The sequence below is a fragment of the Pararge aegeria genome, chromosome 20, assembly GCF_905163445.1.
Source record: "Pararge aegeria chromosome 20, ilParAegt1.1, whole genome shotgun sequence".
Taxonomy (NCBI): domain Eukaryota; kingdom Metazoa; phylum Arthropoda; class Insecta; order Lepidoptera; family Nymphalidae; genus Pararge; species Pararge aegeria.
In genome coordinates this window covers 7,804,086-7,825,935 of record NC_053199.1, presented here as the reverse complement: position 1 = coordinate 7,825,935, position 21,850 = coordinate 7,804,086, and the positions used below count along the sequence as shown (strand labels likewise).

At 35.5% G+C, this 21,850-nt stretch overlaps 1 protein-coding gene across 1 annotated transcript in view; it reads right to left on the bottom strand.

The window, feature by feature from the left end:
- LOC120632625 (A disintegrin and metalloproteinase with thrombospondin motifs 7-like) overlaps positions 1-21,850 on the bottom strand; it is a 122,235-nt gene that overhangs the window by 6,558 nt on the left and 93,827 nt on the right. The window contains exons 8-14 of the mRNA XM_039902569.1: positions 9,568-9,681; positions 4,404-4,550; positions 2,480-2,553; positions 1,879-2,045; positions 1,262-1,449; positions 616-746; positions 356-478 (exon numbers count right to left, since the gene is read on the bottom strand). Coding sequence (XP_039758503.1) covers positions 356-478; positions 616-746; positions 1,262-1,449; positions 1,879-2,045; positions 2,480-2,553; positions 4,404-4,550; positions 9,568-9,681 — 944 coding nt within the window. The remainder of the gene's footprint in view (positions 1-355; positions 479-615; positions 747-1,261; positions 1,450-1,878; positions 2,046-2,479; positions 2,554-4,403; positions 4,551-9,567; positions 9,682-21,850) is intronic.

The window sequence follows — 21,850 nt, the reverse complement described above, 5'->3', positions numbered from 1 at the left end:
AGTGTTTATATATTTGTGTAATTGTCATCTCCCACCTCTCAACTGTAAACGTTCGCACATGTAGAAAAGAAGGATTCATAGAAGTGATTTTTATTATATACTTAGGTTTTTGTTGTAGGAACACGGTATTTAAGTATGTCGGACAATTTAGTCAGCGGATGAAGTACCTCGCCTTTTGTTTTGACTTTCTTTACATATAGGTACCATCTAGCTTTTACATAGTGAAAGAAATATTAAATTCGTTTATTAATTACATGCAAACAAACTAATCTTTCCTCATTTTTCACATGTTTTTTGCAACCAAATGATTACGAAACTTTCTTATATTAGTAAAGAAGTGTAGATGTAGACTAACCAGCGATGCACATATCCCTGGCGCCGAGGCTTTGTCTGCAAGGCGTTCCGTCGGCCACGAAGACTCCTATCATTTCAACATCATTTCTATTGCGAGGCACGCATTGTAACTCGCACGGTTTATCTGAAAGAAGTTAGTGTTCATTTTTTCCTACTGTTGTAAAGTAATAACATACCTTAATCCTAGTTTGACTTCATGGAAATATAAAATTGACGTGGGCAACAGAAACCTAATATAATAAAATTTTAAAGAATACGTACCTTGATCTATGTAGGGTATCCATTCTGCGATAGTTTCATTGTTGTACTCCATATTGTTAAATCTCGCACACTGCACTTCCCTGAACGTCGGTTCATTGATAGGGCACGCATCTGTGTTGCACACTTTGTATCTGTAAATAAACTAGAAGTCAAAACACTACAACGGTCGCTATATTAGGCACCACTGAAGAATTTACTTGGTTTACTATACACGCATAACGTGATGTTATTTAAATTCATGTTATTTAATTTTTTTTTATTCATGTAGGCCAACGTGAGGCACCGATACTAATTATGAAGCTTATATAATATATATATTATATAATATTTATACGTCTTTCTCCTACCGGCTACCTGTAGGTATAACACATATCTACATATTTTTTGTAATCGGAATTGTCTTTGAGACTAGTGTGATGTTATTTTAATTCTGTACAGTGAGAATAAGAATGAGAAATTCCTATTCTAACTAAAATACAGTCCGTTTAAAAACAGTTTTTTGGTCTTAAGAAGTTTATTATCCGCCTACATTAATGGGTAAAGCTTAGCAAAGATTTTGGTTTACTAATATTGAAACTACATAATTTTCGCTAATTCTAAGCTGGGCCCTGATTCTAGTTAAACTCATAACAGTGGAGTAACTTACCGACTTCTATCTCCGATGCAATAGTTGCCGTTGTTGAGCGGTTCAGGGTTGTTGCACTCTCGCGACTGGGTGGAGACACCGGCGCCGCAGGTTCGCGAGCATTCGCTCCATTCACTCCAAGGTCCCCAGGCGCCGTTGCGAGGTACCGGTGATGGGGTTCGTGCCACGCAAGTGAGGTTCTGACACCACTGAAGTGCAATCACAGGTAAGTAGGTATTTCCCTCGGAAGTACGTAAGTAATTACTTCTTAGTTGGGAAGGGCATACTTTTCCTAGAACCTACCACTGGTTCTGGTACCATCTTAATACTTAAAAGAAATAAATAATAACCGTACAAAGTTTTTGATAAAAAAGTACGCGAAGGCAACCATAACAACACTTGTGTTATTTTACTTTCAGGTAAAATGGGCCACGGGTTATGAAGTACGATAAAAAGATCATCGTTTTCAATTTTATTTCGCTGTCATTATTAGAACCTACAATTCCACAAACATTAACACGCACATACACATATATACATGCGCGTGTAAAACACATACAAAGCCCCAGTCAAAAAATGTTTTGTAACGTTACCTACTAGATATAAAAGTTTAAAGACATGCAGGTTGTTTGGTTTACCATATTCTCTCCGCAAGTGGTCCCAGGTGCAGCAGGTCGCAGCATGGTCTTGCATGTGTTGTTTACCAGGCACCACAAATGTTCGCACAACTCCTCTGGCTTTGCGCATACAACGGCTTCAGCTCCGAACTGCAGGTGACACTGAGACGCTGCGTCGAATGTTACGCCTAAACGAAATTTATTCAGAATTATTATATATAGATTCTACTAATTTATTAAAGGAAATAGTGAATAAACTTGTACTGTAGGTACAGAACAGTAACGAGCACAGAAGCAGACAACGACTTCTGTGTAAACAATTGAACGGCCTTATTTAAAGTCGGCTTAAAAGTCTAAGCTATAATACACAAGAGGTAGATAATCTGAAAATAGTTCTGGATATTGTATAAATCTGTCTTAGATCATAAAATCGCTCGATTCCGTTCCTCTGACATCTGACTATCTTAAAACTATTGACGTTTTTTAGTCATCGTAGAGTTTCCTGAGTAGGCTTCGGGAAACGTGTTTAGGAGACGTATTTCTTATCAAGGAATTTCGGCTCTCCGAATTTTTCCCTAGTCTTCCCTAAGTAGGTAAAACTTCCATTAACAGCTAGACTTACCAGCGGGTACTTCAGGGTATACATATGGTTCTTCTTGTGACGGTCTATCACTCAAGCACTCGCCTAGTCCGGCACTGTCAAAAAAAAATATATTCTTGTTCATTCGCTTTAAAAATAAAGGTTATTACAATCCTAAATGATTAAATAAAATATATGTAAATCACACGATTGAATAGGCGGTATGGTCATCGCTCTTTGCCTGTCCTAAAAGTAACAAAATACAACAGAGTTCCAACTTTATAGAAAATTTAGTTCGCACTAACAAATTATACTTCTAATTGACTAGGTTAGTCTTATCTATCTGCATATAACTTAGCATGAACTAGATTAACGACAACGTCCGGTGTTATAGCATAAGTAATTATAGTATTAATTCTTAAGCCCGCAGGGCTAGTTTCAGTTTTATCACCTTTTAAATTAATTAAAATATGTTAAATGAAATACCTAAGTAGATGGAAATCTATATGATAGACAACAAGCGATGTCTCTTTCTAAGGCTGATAATTAATAAATTAGTTTCGGGTTTGATATGCGCCGCTTTAAGCATCGACAACATTTTAATCCTTATTTGTTTCACTAAATTTTAACGAGCAAGATGTTTTAATTTATAGTAAGTACTAGTCTAGATGTTAACGTTCAAGTACGTTGGTCATGTCTTTCAATTTGTAGTAGGTACTCGTAATTATTGCTATTTATTTCCGTTCTATAGAGAATCAGAGCTTGCACGATTTATAAGTCAATTTGTTAATGACTTGTAGACTTCTAATTTAGCACCATTATGCACTTATTTCATTTATTTGACATTGAGTCTTATGTACCTACGTACTTAATTACGGGGATAAACCAAAAATTATTTGGTAAACTTTAAAAAACGAGAATCTATTATCTTATCCAATCATCTTCCTCTCAAAGCCTGTCCATTGTTCTGCCAATTTCCATTAAATAAAAGTAGTATAAGTACCTGTTTTGATTAGGTAGGGTACTTATCAAACGACGATTCCCACGGAATGGTATGCCTATAGCTAATCACCCAGCAAACGAAACCGTTCGCTGTAATCACCACGCTGGGCAGTCGGGATGGTGATCAATGGTACAGGTGGTATAGTAGCACAAAGAGAGCTTCTGCTCGTTTGTACGAGGCGACTATGGGAATATATTTAGCTTCGTACGATATCCGCTTGAACAGGGTGGGGAAAACTGTAGGTGTTCTGATATGCCGTCACCACATGGCACAGGTATGCTATACTCGTTTAAACATAATTATTGGCGTCTGTTCATTGTCCCTTTGTCATCCAGAATTTATTTAAATTTTATTTAAATTTCGTTTGTGTTATTTTATCATCCATTCAGCTATTAAGGTAAATTTGGGTTTAAAGTGTCAGGAAAATCCTTTTAATTGTTCTGCCAAGTTTATAAGCCAAATAATAAAAAGGTAGGTTTTATTTTCAGCAATAACAATAACATACTTTGTAAAAAGAAGAGGGTTTCTGTAAGTTTTTTACTTCAGAACTCCGTCATTAACTGATTTTGAAAATTATTTTTCATCTTTACTTTAAAGTGTAAGTATTGGTCTATGGGAATTCCCTAAAATTCAGTTCCGTAGTGTGTTCCTCAGTATCGTTAATGACGACGTAAAATTATCACAAGAAAATCACATATCCATTTGAAAGGGATATCTAGAATGTTAAACAAATTTATGAACTTTGTAAAGGCTATTGTATAACGTGGTACGTTTAACTTGGCTAATAAATTAGTCAAACCAAATACATCAGTGAAGTAACGTCCTGACCACGGGTCTTTCTACATGTGTAAATATACAAAACATGCTACGGGTAGCGGCGACTGACGGCGCGGCGCACAACGGTTCTACTCATACACTCGATTTTTCCCGTGGCCAGTTCAGTCCATATAATTTACGACTTACTCTAAAAAGTTAGTGACGTCCCGCTTGCTGCATCTAGACCAGGCTACTTGTACGGTGTCAGCCTCGAAGATAGGTGTCATGATGTGGAGCGTTGCGCCGTCTCGACGGTTGCATCCTATCTTCTCAGTGTCGTGGTAGAGACCAAAACTAGAAAAACATAATTACCAATAATTCTAAGTAGTTATTCTAAAATAACTAAGTGCGAAACTGAGTCTCATTGTTTGTTTACGGGTACGGGTTGCGGTCTCGGAATTCTGATGTACTGGTTAACCGATCTAACTGAAATTTGGTTTTTAGATTTACTACCTTCTCGTATAATAGACATCGTAGAGATGGAATTTGAATATTTTTACGAGTGCAATAAAAGCGAAATAAATATTTTACTGGTTAATCGTTTATACGATTTGAGATAGGAATAGCCAAACCAAGTTATAGAGGAAGAAGTCCCGGGTACTATCTTGATAAAACTTATAGATTTAGTCAGTTTAAATTTATCGCATACAAATGGAAGTCAGCTAGCAAAGCAATTTTTTCCTCCCTTGTATTTTGAAAATGGTAAGTACATTTAAAAATCCTTTATGTTTCTAACTAACATACTGATAATCTACACAAATAATTACTTTACGTATCTACCTACGCCCGCGCGAAATGGTTTAGCATAAAATATAAATAACTCTGAGTTTCTTGTTTAAGAAACTAGTTAAGTAATTATGGTGATAAGACATTGAAGAGGCAAAGGCTATAAATATAATATCTACCTACCCGTATGCCACGCGCGCTCTGGCGTATGCTGAATTACTTGCAAAAACTAATTAAGTAGGTACTTAGGTATATTATCGATGTCAGTAAAAAATATTACAAAAAATTATATTATAATATAAATTCATTCTGTGATAACTGATAACTTATAGCTTCGCACCACGGAGGTCCGTCCAATGACCATTGGCCCATCGTAGTAGTCAATAAATCAAATCGGCTATTAAAAAAATATTTTATTACTGTTGACTCACTACATTTACAAACAAGCAACTCACGAGTACCAGATTATAGGATTTTATTTGCTCGAGCTGTTTTACGTTCGCGTTTAAGATTTTTTTTATTAAAATGTTTATTTTTAACTTTTATTCATTTTTTATTTTTAGACAAACACACATATGAGCCATTAAAACTCATAATAGTATCGCTTAAGTCAAGGAAGGTGAATTTCTTCAACAGAACAAGACGTCTGAAATCATAATACTCTGCATCCGTAAACACTTTACTCAGAATATAGTTGAAGTAGGATTTCAAATAGTTTACATTGATTAATAAACATATAGATACTGAGTTCGTGCTGGATTATTTTTCTTTTGTCTTCTGAACCGATAGTAGATTCACAACATACATATACTGCGCAAAAACTTAAGTGGGCCTACCTGTAAATTCTTTGAATAAAATAAAATAAAGGTATTTGTTTCACCAAGTAGGTACACTTTAACTGCTTAGAAGCGCCATTAGTTTATATTTACCATGTGCCTACTGCAAATCTGACAACAATAACGAGCGAGTTCCACAAATAGAACTACAAATTGTTTCATAGGTAGATAGGTATTACCTCATTCATTACTCTTCATTTACGATAAGGAGTTGAAAAATATAATGAAGATGTGTGGGCCGATGGCGTCAATGCACCGGGTGCATTGTACCGCGTGATGCATTCGTATGTCTACGAGAAAGAAGGTCATTGGCTGTGCCGTGTTTGCGCTTACATAACTTGCGTTTGTTTAAGATTGTGCGCCTCTAATGCAAACTGTAACAACAGCCCGTTTATGTAAATAAACGTAAGATATCGTAGCCGGTGTGGCTACCGATATAAATATATATGTGTTAATTTTTCGACGGCATCTGCTTTACATCTTTTTTATCTATTTTCTATTTAAATTATCATCATATTATAAGATTCACATGTTTTAGGATCAAACAGACTTGTATATTTAAATGCTGGAACTTTTTTATTAATACAGTTTGCGCTTAGGCTTCTACTATTAGTAGGTATAGTATGTGTAGCTATAGGCATAAATATGTATCTTAATCTAGGTGCGAAATGTAATGTAAATTCATCAAAAATAAGTTATCTTGTACAGCGCATAACCACTGAAGCAGAAATATAATGGTCGAGACTCGAGGGTACAAAATATAATCTTTATGTCGCTGTGAAGAACTTCATACCTTTATTGTATTGTCAAATTTTTCCTCATTTTGGAATAGATATTAAGCATCTTAATAATAAAATTGTGGTTATCCCAAAATTATACTAAATCACAAATTGGATGACACCCTTATAGTTTTCACACATGCTGCCAAGTTTTAATGCAATGAAAATTTAGTTTTTGTAATCCATTTATCCGTGATTTATATCTGAAAATATTATCTACTAGTGGAAATGTAATCAATATTACAGATGCTCGCAATAATTTATTAGGGCCAACATTACAACTGAGCTTATCAAAACTATGTTATAATAAGCCTTTAACAGCGCTTGTAGATGCCGTTATTAACGTGAGTAAACGTGTGTAGACACGGTTGTGTAAATGTAAAGCTTATGTAGAGTCAAACAAACACCATTTGATTTTCATAAACAACTTTTCTCGGATAAATATTTCTCGGAAACCAGCGTCCTTGCTATAATTCTCAGCGTAGAAACATGACTCAGACTAACACAGTAGCGCGCGGCAACGGATCCCAAATTCAGCGGCGGACTATTTCCGAGGTGCTTTAAACAAATGAAATATCGTTCCCCTTATGCTTTTAAAACATTAACGAAAGGATCTTTTCGTGCGTTCACTTGTTTACATGCATTCACCTAATTATCTGGTTTGAAACGTAATGCATGTTATTTTTAATTGGTTGCGGTTGTCAGAGTTTAACAACTCTGTAGAAATGTTTTAATGATCAGCTTTACGAGAGATCCTGCGCCGTAATTGTAACTTTACATGTGGGCTGCACAATGTAGATAATGTTAATATTGCCCATTGTTAAACCAACGTAAGGGCAAAAGGTGCTTTTCTTGAAGTGTAGGTAGGTACTAATTACAAAGGTACACGCATTTTATTTTTAAATATTTTCGGTGAGACTTTAGTTTTTGTGTTTATTGAGTGTAGGTAGGTATTTTCTTGTATTACTTAGGTCGGTAGTCATTTTAAGATACAGGAAATAGTTGGATAGTTGGTAAGTAAGTATAGGTATAGTTATTACTTAATAAACTAGTATGTCGTGCTATATAAGAATTTTTTTTTTTAATATATTCAGTTCATGTTGTTTCATTTTGTAACAATAAGTTGATAAATTAGCACTACCTAAAAGTAAATATTCCAAGCTGCTTAGTTGCCAGATCTAGCATAGGCGAAAACTTTCACGAGTTTTATGCTTTAGGAAAGGTATCCTACCTTTCCTAAAGCATAAAAGAGCATTAAAGAAAATTAGTTCAGTGTATTCCAGCTTTAGTCTAGGAGCTTTGAACTAGTTTAAATTATTGAACGGTTTTGCAACCAAAACTAAAATAGATTTAGTTGCTGCAATTTAACATGATTTGGAAGTGTTTCGGTGATTTTGGAATTACGAGCATGTAAACAATTTTGAGGCCGCTAGGACATTGTAAAACAGTTATGAATATTGTATGTCTCAGTTCTATAATGAAGCTGTATATTTTACAATCTCAATTAACTTTGAAAGGTATAATCGTGAAACGGGTTTACACTCGCTCACATAATAAATGGGGGTACACTATTGAGTGTGTGGTTACTAAACTGAGATTGTATCTGTCTCAAATGCTAATGCAGATAATAAAAGATTTATGCGTCGTTAAAACCTGATGCAACTTTTGAACATAAGGTTTAATACTTATATATTGGCATTAACAGTAGTAAATGCAAGTTATAGGTATTGCGAGAGAAATTAATATAGAACAATCTTAGTTTATAGTAACGTAAGGAGAATGTAAGTATTTCGATATTTACGCGATAAAGCTCCCTGTCTCTTCTTGTCTGTTGAATTACCTTTCTATATTTGATGATTTGATTGAGTAAGATAGCTGTAGTAAATAGGTACCTCTATAAGAATACAGCCTCTACATTACGGATACCATTTAAAATCAATTATTGACCAATCTAAATAAACATATTTTACATTGTAGGCATCTGTCTTTTTAACCTATTAGGTAGGTACCCTAAGTGTAACGGTATTTGAGTAAAATCCATTGGTAGGTCTACCACTAGAAGCCGTAATGTTCTGCAAGAGCGGGATACCTGTATATAAAATCGTCTTACTACTTACTTATATAATAACATGGTAAGGTACATAATTATATCGGTAATGCGGCTATATTATGAAATATATACTTAAGACCAGCGATTAATATGAAGTACCTCTTAACACCTAGATCGTAGTATAGTCACGTGTATTTTGGGCTAAATCTCGAATGGATTGGCGCGCCTGCTAAGTTCACTAAACGACACAGGCGCTAATAAAACGTACAGATTATAAAAGGTAACGTACAATAGCCAATGCATTATTTATAGAAACTTATGTCATATTCTACTTTATTATTGTTGTGAATAGTTCTTTGAATAAAAGTTAACCTATTCATTATATGGAATATCTAATGAATTACCTGGGAAAGTACGGCTATGCCTAGATTGGCACTTATATTTTTTTATCCGATTCTTGTAAAGGCGGTCACAAACAAACGCGTCAAACCAGCGTACGACGTCAATCTACCGTACGACTTTGCTTCCAATAGCAAACCTTTGGACAAATAGTCATAAATTCGCACGCCACTGTGACGCGATGTGATGTGACGTCCTTATTTGGCATTAGGTTCATAGCAATGCTAAGAAAGCTTTTAAAAATGAACGCCGAGGTTATGTTAGTTTGATACGGCAAAAACTCTTTAAGTGAAATTGGCGGTGTTAAACCCCGTGCCTCGGTGAGCACGGTAAGACGTCGGTCCCGGTTATAAAAACTAACCCAATCCTTTATACGGGTTGCATTGCCGCAACCGTCCATAATCCTCATCTGTCACATGAACATTCTCTCATGTGACAGATGAGGCTTGTAATGTGTGTGATGAGCAGTGGTGTCAGTGGCTTATGAATAGGCAGCAAGTGACGATGCTCAATGTACTCACTTGTGACCCAGCTCGTGCGTAATGGTGTGCGCCAGCATGATGCCATTGTCCTCGTTGACTGAGCAGCTACGGTCCGGCTTGCACATGCCAGCCACGTGCGCAACGCCTAAAGTGCTGTAACATATACAAATCCAATGAGTACTTCAGTTTACTGTACAGTTACGTACGATCAATCACGAAACATACTGGACTAAGCAGGTGTAATGCAGGAGGAGTCTTGTAGGTCTCAAGTAGGACGCAAATTCGTACGCCATCGTTGACGTGGGTTAGACGCCTTAGTTTGGCCTTAGACTTGCGCTACAGGTGTGGCCAAAGGGGATCCTCGAGCATTTGGCTATTATTGAGTTCAGACCAGAATTAGGGCATCTTCCAGGAAATTTATCTTTGATTAAAGTGTCAATTAATTAACGTAAGATTATTGAGCTTTCTGCTATGCTTATGCTTAATTGCTTATGCTTATTTCTGAATTGAGTTAACCTGCGAATTGTTTTATTTCTGAACTTCCTATTTGTCTTATTCTGGGCAGATTACTAAGGATCTAGTAATTAAAATAAAGTTTGCTACTAAAGGTATACTATAGTAAACAATGTTATAGTAACCTATTACAGGATAACAGGTGTAACAGTGTCTAATGGCGTACTAATGATGGTGGTAGTTATGTAGCGTTCACGCTGTATGAATAACTAATGCTAAGGGTAGTTCACACGATTGCATTCGCTGAAAGCAAAAATATGTGCGCAGACAATAAAAAAATATGATATCCCTTTTGCTTAGAACCGCAAAACTAAGTATGTATGTAATGTACAAAAGTTGAGAATTAAAAAAAAAAATAGTAACAGAATTTTCTATTTATTATTTCAGATCATCATCATTATTAACACATTATCGACCCACTTTAGGGCCCAGGTCTCCTGCAAGAAGAAGAAAGGCTTAGGTCTACCACGCTAGTCAAGTGCGGATTGGTACACTTTTGAAAACATTATTAAGAAAGGTATGAAGACGATGTTTTCCACGATGGTTTCCCTCACCGTTAAAGCAAGTGATTTTTTTGCTTAAAAAGCACGTAACACCCAAAACTTAACGTGCCGTGGATTGAACTCTGTCCGCCCGAATGGGTAGCCGGAGTTTAATCACTTGTCTATCACCATTTAATGTACATATATTACTTCTGTATTCTCCTATTTATTGAAAAAATCATATGAGAAGAGAAGAATATTTCGAGAGGTTTTATATGCATGATAATTATTTGATAGACCTAAACAGGTCTTGTGACATAATATCATAATATCAATCCTAACACAATTTCTACTTCGCATCTCACGATGAAAAAATCGTGACGTCTCAAAATGCGAAGCCTACCGCCAGGCACGTCAAAGAATGACAACTTTACAATCTGAACTTGTTTGGGACAAGTTGTCAATGATCAGATACCAGTCAGATCGAGCCTTCTCTCAACGATTGCATCATTGCTGAATGAAAAGTTTAGTCTAGACGTGAAGATTGGTGACAGCTCTATATGAACTTACAACGTAATATGCTCTACAGGGTGCGAACACTGCAAGCGGAACTGGTTTATGATAAGTAGTCAATGATCGGATACGAGGCAACTCCTTAGACTAGTATCCTGTCATCGATTGTATCATTTCGTGACGAACAATTATGTCTAGACATAAAGATTGTTCACTGTTTCAGATAAATAGATATTCGTCGTTATGTCTACTACTTTGTTGGTATGTCCGATTATGGACCTCAACGTCCGGAGTTCTGTCTCTTGGTCTGAATGTATCTTCTGAGAGAGTATATACAGCATACGTCAAGCGCGGAATAAGGCTATTGAGCACCGCAATGTATCAGTGAGAATTTCAAACTTTTGCGAATTTTTTTTTTCGGAGACCAAGTATTTGGTATACTAACTGTATGATAATAACCGACTTTTTACTATTAAAAGGATAGCTATTTAGTTATAACCAAAACGATGTTTATAAAAAAGGAAAAAGAAAATGTGGAAAATAAAACAACATAATTTCTGGGATATCTTTCAAGATATGTTTAAGAGCTTTTAAGAAAGCTTTTAGTTCTAATAAAAGTTTGCACTTAACTTATAAGCCAAAGCTTAGTGTGAAAGAGTTCTTAGGCAGTTAGAAACGAGTGGTCAGCGCAGACGCAGCCGGGAATAGGCGGCTAATAATATACGCGCACGCTGACTCACGCGGAAGCCGACGAAAAGCTCTATAAATTCCTTCTAATAAATTCAATAAAACCGAGTAAACATAACGTACTACAGCCGTAAACTCACAATATACCCGTAACTACTCTGCACTGTCCCGTTGGTTTAGCTGTCAAGATGTTCAACTTCTGATATCTAGGTTCTGGGTCTCGATTCAAAAAGGTTTAGACAATTTTTTTCTGGCAAAAAATTCTCGCTATCCTCCAGGACTTCGGCAAATATCTGCCAACCTGGTCGAGTAAACTCATCATCAAAAACCATCGCATCGGTTTTAGTTTGAAGCATTGTCATGATCATATCCAATAACGGACGTCCACTGTTGGCTGCAACCCGACAGTCCTGTATTTACTAAGGATCCACACTATACGGCTCTAACTCACTGTGTTTCTCTGTTACTGGCTTGATATCGTCAATCCATCAAAAAGGAGTCCACCTTAAATGCTCTTACCAGTAGAATTATCACTAACACGTTATAATTATGCTAGAACTAGCCAATCTAATTGGAGCAGTGTTTATTCAGAGCTAGCCCTTAGGGCCTTATTAAGGCCAAACGGGGCATAAAATCGGAAAAGTTAAACAGTATTTTGTCACACTTTAACTGCCAGGATTTTGCAAATGTCAGAGCGTGAAAAAACCGTTGTATAACGTTTATTAATAAGGCCCGGTAATATAATTTGTCAAGGCCTGGTAATATTATCACACCTACTCTGAGAGAATACTCCTATGCCCAGCAGTGAGTATTTAAAATACTGGAGAGGTGATAGTGAACCACATATAAAAGGCACTATCAGAATTTATAATATCATAATATAGTCACGCCATTTCGGTAGATCATTGGTTTATGGCTTATGCATTCTATTCACATAAAGCGACGTAATACCGTGAACATAATTAAGAAACTCGAGGAAACACGTTTAATCTATTTCATTCTCCTTAAAGGTGATGGTAGGAATATTATAACTTAATACCACAGCGTCACATGAAATGTAACATCATGAATAATGGACACGCGTTGAAGTCTATTCTACCGAGGTGTGATTTGAAAGCAATGTTCCATTAATGGTTTAATGTGTGTCGGTAGAAAGATTTATATATATAAGTATATATACATACATATAAATACACCTCATTTTAACGCACTAATTAATATAAAGCTTTTAGTTTTTCAAACATTTATAACGAGGCGTTTATCGTTCGCTTTAGTGGATGTAGAGTAAGTAGATGGACGGCCGAAATCGTACCACAAGGGTTCTATTATTATCAGTTGGGAACGGAGCCCCAAAAAGATAATATACAATCCATACATATATAATACATACCGTATGCGAATATCAAAAAAATAAAGTGTCTGTCTGTGCTTTAGCAAGAACTGTCAATTTAATACTGTGTAATTTAAGCTCATATTATTATCTCATGATCGTTTGAACTCTTACTTGAAACTTGATTTACGTATGACAAGCACAAGTTTTTAGGTCAGTGTTTAAAATATTTATTTATCCGGATTCCAGATCATAATTAAATATTTCATCGTTAGGAGAAAATTAATCTTTCAAACATTTTGATTGATTGTTTTAATTTATTACAGATATTTTTACGAAAAACAAATACTTTAAGAAATAATATAAAGCGATGGATTGAAATTTAATAATTACTTACCTATTACTTATTAGGTATGTGCTTTTACCATTACCTCGACAAATGTTTTTTTTAAAACAATTATTGTAATTTTACATGTCAACAACTATTATTTATGATGCTCACCTTCATATTTAGACAACCGTAATTTACCGGTGCCATATAGGAGCGTTCAAACGTAATTTTCGTCATGCAATCATAATAATTACGCTTTAATGATTTAACATTTTGATTTAAGACTTGGTTTGTGTGTCGTCGTCAATTACGTTTTGAGCACTTATAAAGCTCAGCCCAGGTGGTCTGTTGTGAGAATTAAATAAATAAATATATTACGACAATACGCACATGGCCATCTAGCCCCAAAGTAAGCGTAGCTTGTGTTATGGGTACCAAGATAGCTGATGAATATGTTTATGAAAATAATACACATAAATACTTATAATATACAGATAAACACCCAGACACTGAAAAAAAATCATGTTCATCACACAAGTATTTTCCAGTTGTGGGAATCGAACCCTCGGCCTAGGACTAAGAAAGCAGGGTCGCTGCCCACTACACCAGTCGGCCGTCGAATCAAAATCAGCTTAAAAGTTTGTTTCGAAAGTTAAATGGGTAGGTATAACGTAGATCCATATATCAACCAATTATCAGCCCATTTCACAAGGGTCTCCTCTCAGAAGTAGAATGGTTTAGGCCGTTGTTTACCACGATATCCAAGTGCGTATTGATAGACTTCATACGCCCCTGAGAACATTTTGGAGAACTCTCTGGCATGTTGGTTTCCTCACGAAGTTTTGCTTAACCGTTTAAGGCATGTGATATTTAAATTGCTTAAATTAAAACGCACATAGCTCCGGAAAGTCAGTGTTGCGTGCCGGGGCTCAACCTCGGACTCCAGGAAGGAAAGCCGAAGCTTTACCCACTAGGCTATCACCGCTATCCACATATTAGTGTGGAGATTTAATTACGCGATAAATTTTCGAGCGTTGTATGATAAACTATTCAGGTACTCATCTGTTGATAATACTGCCTCCTGTTTAATAAAAATGCTTCCTCTTTTACACAAGAGGTTGTTGGAGTCTAGACCTACCAAACTACATTATTGCTTACTAGCTATTGCCCGCGACTTCGTCTGCGTTTGATTTTGTTTCTTGATGTGGCACTAAATTTAGTTGTAAATCTAAAAAAAAGTATTCAGTGTCGCTGAGACTTAAATGAGGGGTTTGCTGCTGTCCGCTGAGGAGTTCTATCCTCTCTCTCCAACCACAGTTTGGGCAAAATTAAACACATATTATAACCTCTATAGAACAAAAATAATTATTTAAATCGGTTATAATTTGTCGGAGTTATGGTGTAAAATCGTCAAACACTCATCCCCTCTCCCAAAGGAACCGAGCTTAATGTCGGGATAAAAAGTATTACTTCTAACACTTCCAAAAAAAGAGGACCAAGTTTCATGGGTATCGCTTGAGTAGTTTTTGCGTGAAAGCGTAACAAACAAACTTACATTGACATTTATAATATTACTAGCTGTTGCCCGTGACTTTGTCTGCGTTTGTTTTTGGACAAAGACATTTGGCATTCGGCTTGGGTGTAATTCTACACTATGTATTTAAGATAGCTAAGTCTTAAATTACGGGTTGGCTGCCTTGCGCTGAGGAGTTGTGTCCTCTATCTCCAATCACATTCATCAGATCTACACAAAATTTTGGCAAAATTAAACAGACATTATAACCTCCAAAGTACAAAAGTAATTATTTAAATCGGTTATCATTCCACGGCGTTATGGTGTAAAATCGTCAAACACCTTCTACCCATCTCCCAAAAGAACTAAGCTTAATTTCGGGATAAGTAGCATCCCATAATAATTCTAATACCTTCAAAAATATGTGTACAAAGTTTCATGATGATCGGTTTAGTAGTTTTTGTTTTGTTTTTATAATATTAGTAAGTAAGTAGGGATAAGTTAAGTAGGGAAGTAGGGATAGGTTTAGGGATTATCAAATTTCACTGTTAGTGCTGTAACGATTTTTATCACAGAGATTGGGCAGCAGCGTCCTTTATGCTACTAATACAATCTACTGCGATTAGCAACTTTAATTATAAATTACCAATTTGAATGGTGAATAAAAAAAAGGCCTATAAACAGAGCCTACCCAATTTTTTTTTTATATAGCTCGTATTGGAGGGGATTTTTTCCATTTTATGCCATTATATACCTGACCGAAGACCCTGTGCATGCCACTGATCCTACAAAGTGTACTTCAACTTGAGGCATTGGTGTTAAGCCTTATATGCCTGAAGTTACACCGGCAACCGCATACTTCAGACTGGAAAACATCAATGCTGCATTACATTACATTGCATACATGCTTGGCGGCAGAAATGAGCATTTACTTCCCCGGACGAGCACTGTTACAAAACGTTGTACAACTAAACTACTACTTATCTTTTAAAATAGGTATTTAATTATCATAATATTTTCGTTAACTTAGTAAATTTCGTACATATAACGCGCTCTTCATAACATTATGTAAATGCGCCGCCCAAGTAAAATATTTTATTCTTCACTTAAGGCGGCGTGTTCCAAAGAAATTCGAGTTTCGAGGGCGACCCATTGAAATAATGTAGTCCGTGTATTTTGACAACCGTCTGGTGTACTCGGCACACTTAGCGCGTGCACTGCATAAATACTTCTGGTTAAAAAACTTGTAGTGATTTAAATTAAACATGAAGCAGGTACTGTTGTGTACTTATCTACAAATATACGCGACCTCTGTGTTCCATCGATGAGAATTCTTGTCTTTTAAGTATCGAATTTGATTTCTAAGTTTTTTTCACCGCAATCTCACTTCGAGTAATTGATGATGCTGTTTAAGATAGTCTGGACTAAGATGCTATTGTTTAGCCTATAAAACATTTCAAAACCAGCTGGAAGTTCTGCTGTTTTGCTTGTTTAAAGTTTCAAACAAACAAACAACAAATATCAACTTTATCAGTAGTAAGGATAAATCATTTTGTAGTATTCAATGAATTAAAAAGCTTAGTGCAATCAATGTTATATATAAGGAAATTAAAGGTGAATAATTTAAATTTGCAAGGAATAATTTGTATTGCTAATACGTTGAACAACAAGGTTATTTTTTATACTTTACACAGACTTTTTAACTAATTATTTTCTTAGTAGCTTTTACTACTTTTTTAACTACTGCTAGTTCTTAAAATAGCAGTAGTTAAAATAAAAAGTTAACTTTATTTCAAGTAAGCTTTTAACAGGCTTGATTTTTCAAAAGAGCCTCTGTGATAAGTTCTTTTTAAAAATTGTGCTTGTTTGTGACTCTACCTCTACTTCTACTGAGAAGAAGCTGGTAAGAAATTCAGCAGTTTCTATTGTCCTTGCTTCACGGTACTACTCTTAGCTCAAGGTAATTAACAGTGGACTCCCAAGTCACAACCATAAAATGACATTTTATACAGGGCAAATTGATTAAATTACAAATAATATAAAAATTCAGCTTCCGGTTGTTTGTATCGACAAAACTCAAAATTAATATAATTGATATTGACTATATAACAATTCGACGGAATGACGATATAACAAAGCATAGTGTGCCTTTGTTCAGAGATGCAATTATTTTTGTTCCCAAAATCAGATAACATACTCGGGAACAATATATTACGTACCTTTGAAACAGCGCGCGCGCAGCTTTGCGCACGCACCTCCAGCAATTTCCTCGGGATAAAATCGCTCTTTATCAATTTTTTATTTATACTCTTTCAACGAAACCGGAAAAATACGATTCGGATTCATAATTTGAGGTTAACGCAACTTTAAAGGAAATATATAAAAATATTTAATAGTATTCGTTTTGTTTCGGACAGTATAGTCAGTCTAGGTTTTTTTTTACTTGTCTTAGAATATAAATATATATATATATATATATATATATATATATATATATATGAATAGATAGATATATATATATATTTATATTAATATATACATTGATAATATTTTCTAATTAGACACATCTTTGTAAATCCAGTACAAACTTTGCTTCGTAAACTTTCAGATATGGAAATAACTTTTTTAACATTGCTAATACTAATGATTTTTTTTTTCTGTCTATGGATACCGTACTGTAAGAATTAATTTCTTTCTTTTCTGCGAATTTGGGTAAGAATACATACGGGTCTTAAATTAGGCGATTCTAGCTTCAAACTTATTATATCATTATGAGACCCAGTGACTGCAACCTTGACAAACTGATGGATGGACGAACAAACAAGAATGTGATTTTATAAGTAAGAGCTTTGTTTCTTTTAAATTGTTCGAACCCCTGAAAAATATCTACATAAGCCGCCAGCCCGAAATCTCAATTAAAATCAGTATTTTTCTTAATTAATCCCACTTTGTAATAATTTGAATATCACATAAAGCCGACGCATTTTTGGACAGCATACCAACTTTATCTGCTATAACTGTTCAGTTCCTTTTGTTAAATTTGAATAAAATTGCAATCTTAATTGAGTACGGGCGTTTTATTAAAGTATGCGGGTTTATGTAAAAAGGCTCATCGGGCAGTGAGAACGTAACACAGAGGTGAGATAAGTGGGCGAAGCGACGGGCAGACAGCGCGGCGCGTGCTCTGCCGACCACTCGCCGGAATGACGATTTATAAATATGGTAACAATATTATATTATCTGCCTCGTTGGTTAGCATTAACGGCTTTAACGGTTGGTATGTATATCATTTTAGTGATAATAATGGGGAATGACGACATAGCCTGCTCGGTTAGGCACGGCAATACCCATCAATGTTTCAGGTGACCATTATTTCTAAAGCCTCGCACCCGACGTACATAGAGCGGCACGTGGATCTTCGATGCTGGATGTACGCAGCCACAGATGCAATGGCAACCATAGCACAAGCTCTCGAGCGGGATACAGAGAAGTAAGTAATTGAGAAGGACTCTAACATACTCGTAGTCTTCGACCTATGTGACTGTCTGGATTCTTACGAAAGGCAGAGTGCTATGTAAAACTGTATATTGAGAAAGAAGAAGATAAGTTGGCACTTAAGAATATCTACTTCATATTGTACTGTTTGCCTTGTAACCTACTTACAAGGGATTTGTAAATAGTTCATTTACTCTTCATACTGAAGATATTATTATAATTGAAAAGACAAGCGGATAAAAGTCTGTGGCAATGGCATACGTTTATATTCTGCATAATGAAGAATGCTTAAACATTGACACGGGTCATTTTTATCCAATTTGGCAATTCAATGGCTGTATTGCATTGAGATTCTGGTACCCGCCTTGGGGCCCGTCACCGTTATCACCAGTCTCATTGTCTTTTGATTGCCGCCTTCCAAGAACATTCGACTACTTGTTTGTACCGTTTTCCCGGTGCATTGGGCTTCCTCGTTGCATTCATTATATGCTGCTTTTGGCAGAAAACATGTCCTGTATGGGAATGATCATACCTTGCATTAATTTATGGTGAACCTACTTTCGGTAAGACAAAAATGAGATAAATTCTTATGATTTTTTATCGCTTGCGAGGTCCGCTGAATAAAACGCGGGAGCCACTTTGTATTTACATGAACGTATTATGTTAATAAGTTAATATGCCGAAATAGTTAAATAGATCTAACCACTCGAATACAAAATGTAACTATTAAAACTCGAGTTGAATATTACGTGAAGCTGAATCTCGATATCGCTTTCGGTTACTACGACAATAAACATTTAAACAAACTAACTCGTATTGGAGCAGCGTGGTGGAACTATTTTTTATAACTGACACCGGCTTTCTTCCTCCGCGTTCATTCCGGTGTTTAACAAATCTCGGGAGAGCCGTTTCTTTTTATGCTAGGAAATAGCATAAAAAGAAACCCATTTTACTCTCCGTCCTTGCAAAAGATCAAGTAGATTGGTTGCTTAGTAAGGGCGAAAAGTAAGGACTAACAAATCTCGGGAGAGCCGTTTGTTTTCCTAGCATAAAAAGAAACGCATTTAACTCTCCGTCCTTGCAAAAGATCAAGTACATTGGTTGCTTAGTAAGGGCGAAAAGTAAGGACATACAAACAAACACACAACATTTATAATATTAGTTTTAATTATCGGAGCTAGCTAGTAGTGTAGTTGTTAGTGGAAAACGATGACCTTTAAAAAGGGCAACCCATTGCAGGGCATGCGAGTAACACATCCTACAAAGTGCTGCTCTGTACCCAGCAACCTGAGCAGTGTACTGTATGGGACCATTAGACTAGAACACGGCGATACTGCTTGGCAGTAGAAATAAGCATATAAGTACGGCAATAGTACTTCCCCGGACAAGTTACAAAAAGCTACTTTTTAAGTCAATTACTCAATTAGTCTAACTTACTCTCTATTAATAAGATAGGACAACTGTGCTCAGAAATGGGGTATTAATACGACTACAGAAGCTGAAGTGCGCTGTCAGGTAGAAAATGGATAGCTTTAAATATATTTTACGTCTGTTTCGCATCCGCCACCGCGCCGCAAGTCTGTGGGGAACCTACTACCTATATGTTTTGTTGGAACAACACGTTAACTGCATCTAGGTGAGTTTTAAATAGGTTATGTGTAGAAAACATTTGTAATTTACTATAAATAATTACACGGCCGTGCTAACTATATCTTCTGTTGCTCGTCTCGCTGAAGTGTTTGAACAGGTATATCGATAATGGAAGGTGGGTGTGGCGTAACACACAACACTCTGCCTGAACGAAAACCGCTTGTAATTATGTAACGCTATATGCTTATAGGCTTTTGTTAAAATTGTGAATGCCCATTTTGTATATAGCCGACATCCTTGGCCTTAATGTCGGCACTTTGAAGTGACCGCTGACCGCGACCAGTTGTTAGCCATTTGCAAATATATAAGCAAAAAATATAATAGGTACTACATATAAATAGAGCCTCGCGTACCAACATGCGTGGATATTTTGGTAATGATGCGAAAAAGTTTAAAGTGGAATGATTTAATGAACAAAATTGGATGTAATTATTATTCAAGTATTTTATCGTAGTTAAGTACTTTTTGTTACGCATAGTTATGTAGGTATATTTATTTCTTTATCTGAACATAATTTATGGATAATTACTCAATTACTGACGAAAAAAAATAGACTTAAATATTTGTGTATTTTATAGGTATCTCTACTTTATGTGTAAAATTCCAATATCTCAATGTTGATTTATTTATTGGATAGGTATTGAAAAAGCGCATCACCACTAATTGGACGTGTGCTGAGTGTAATTTTTTTAAAACAAAAACCCAAACCAAACTTCAAACGCTCCTCGATTCAAGTGAGTAAACTATAGTAAATACGAAATCAAATGTAAAACCTATAATATATTAATTAAGCACAAGGTGCTATGTATGCTAACAATTTCGTAAGATAGGTACTATGCGTAAAAAGCGGCACTACCGTAAACGATAAATTAATTAACTTTACAGTAAATCCCTACTTTGATTATTAACACTTAAGTTATTTTATTGTCTTTTCCTTTCTTTCATGCAACAACAGAGCATCAAATTAACGCATTTTTTATAGAGTTAGTTTAAAGGCTTGAAAATGACTTGGGTTACTCTTTTTCCCGGTTCCTCTGAGCTATAGGTGCCTAACTAAATCGTAATTAGTTAACCTCTCATGCTTAAGTGGCTGAAAGATTTTTTGGTGATATACGCTAAATAGGCCTCCCAATAATTGAATAACTTATTCCTATATTTAATTTTAGTATATCGGTATACCTACTAACATCAAAAATGTAAACATAGTTTGTTGATTTATCTTTCTTCCACGCAACAACTTTCGCTTTTATAATAATAGTCTAGAAGCCAAGTTCAGTTAATCTACGAAATTTGTGATATCTGCATGGCCTTTTCGAAAACTTGTTTAGTAATTGTAAAAGTTTTCTCATTTAGAAACGTCTTTTTGACCCCGGGGCTATACAGAATCGGCGCAAAAAATTCTAAGTGACAAAACGCTTAATTGCTGCCTCTTCACATGAAAAGAGAGCTATACCTATCTCTTTTTTATGTTATAACATATATTCCGACAACATACATATAGGTACTATTGACATCCAATTTAAGTCAGTTAAACTAAATCATAACTTTTGTCATTAACCATTAACTTGGCATGCTTGTGCATTTTCATCTTCACATTGCGTCTTTAACTTTGAAATCTTCGACTACATGCAACACATAATTGCCTGTTTTGTAAATTAATATGTACGCAAATTAAATATAACAGTGCTCAATTAGGACGGACAGATTAATTAACGGTCTTTATATTACCTTAGTGGGTAAATTGTTTGAGACGAGGTGAGTTAATTAGCATTAGTTTGTAATATTTGAATTCCTCTATGTTTAAATAA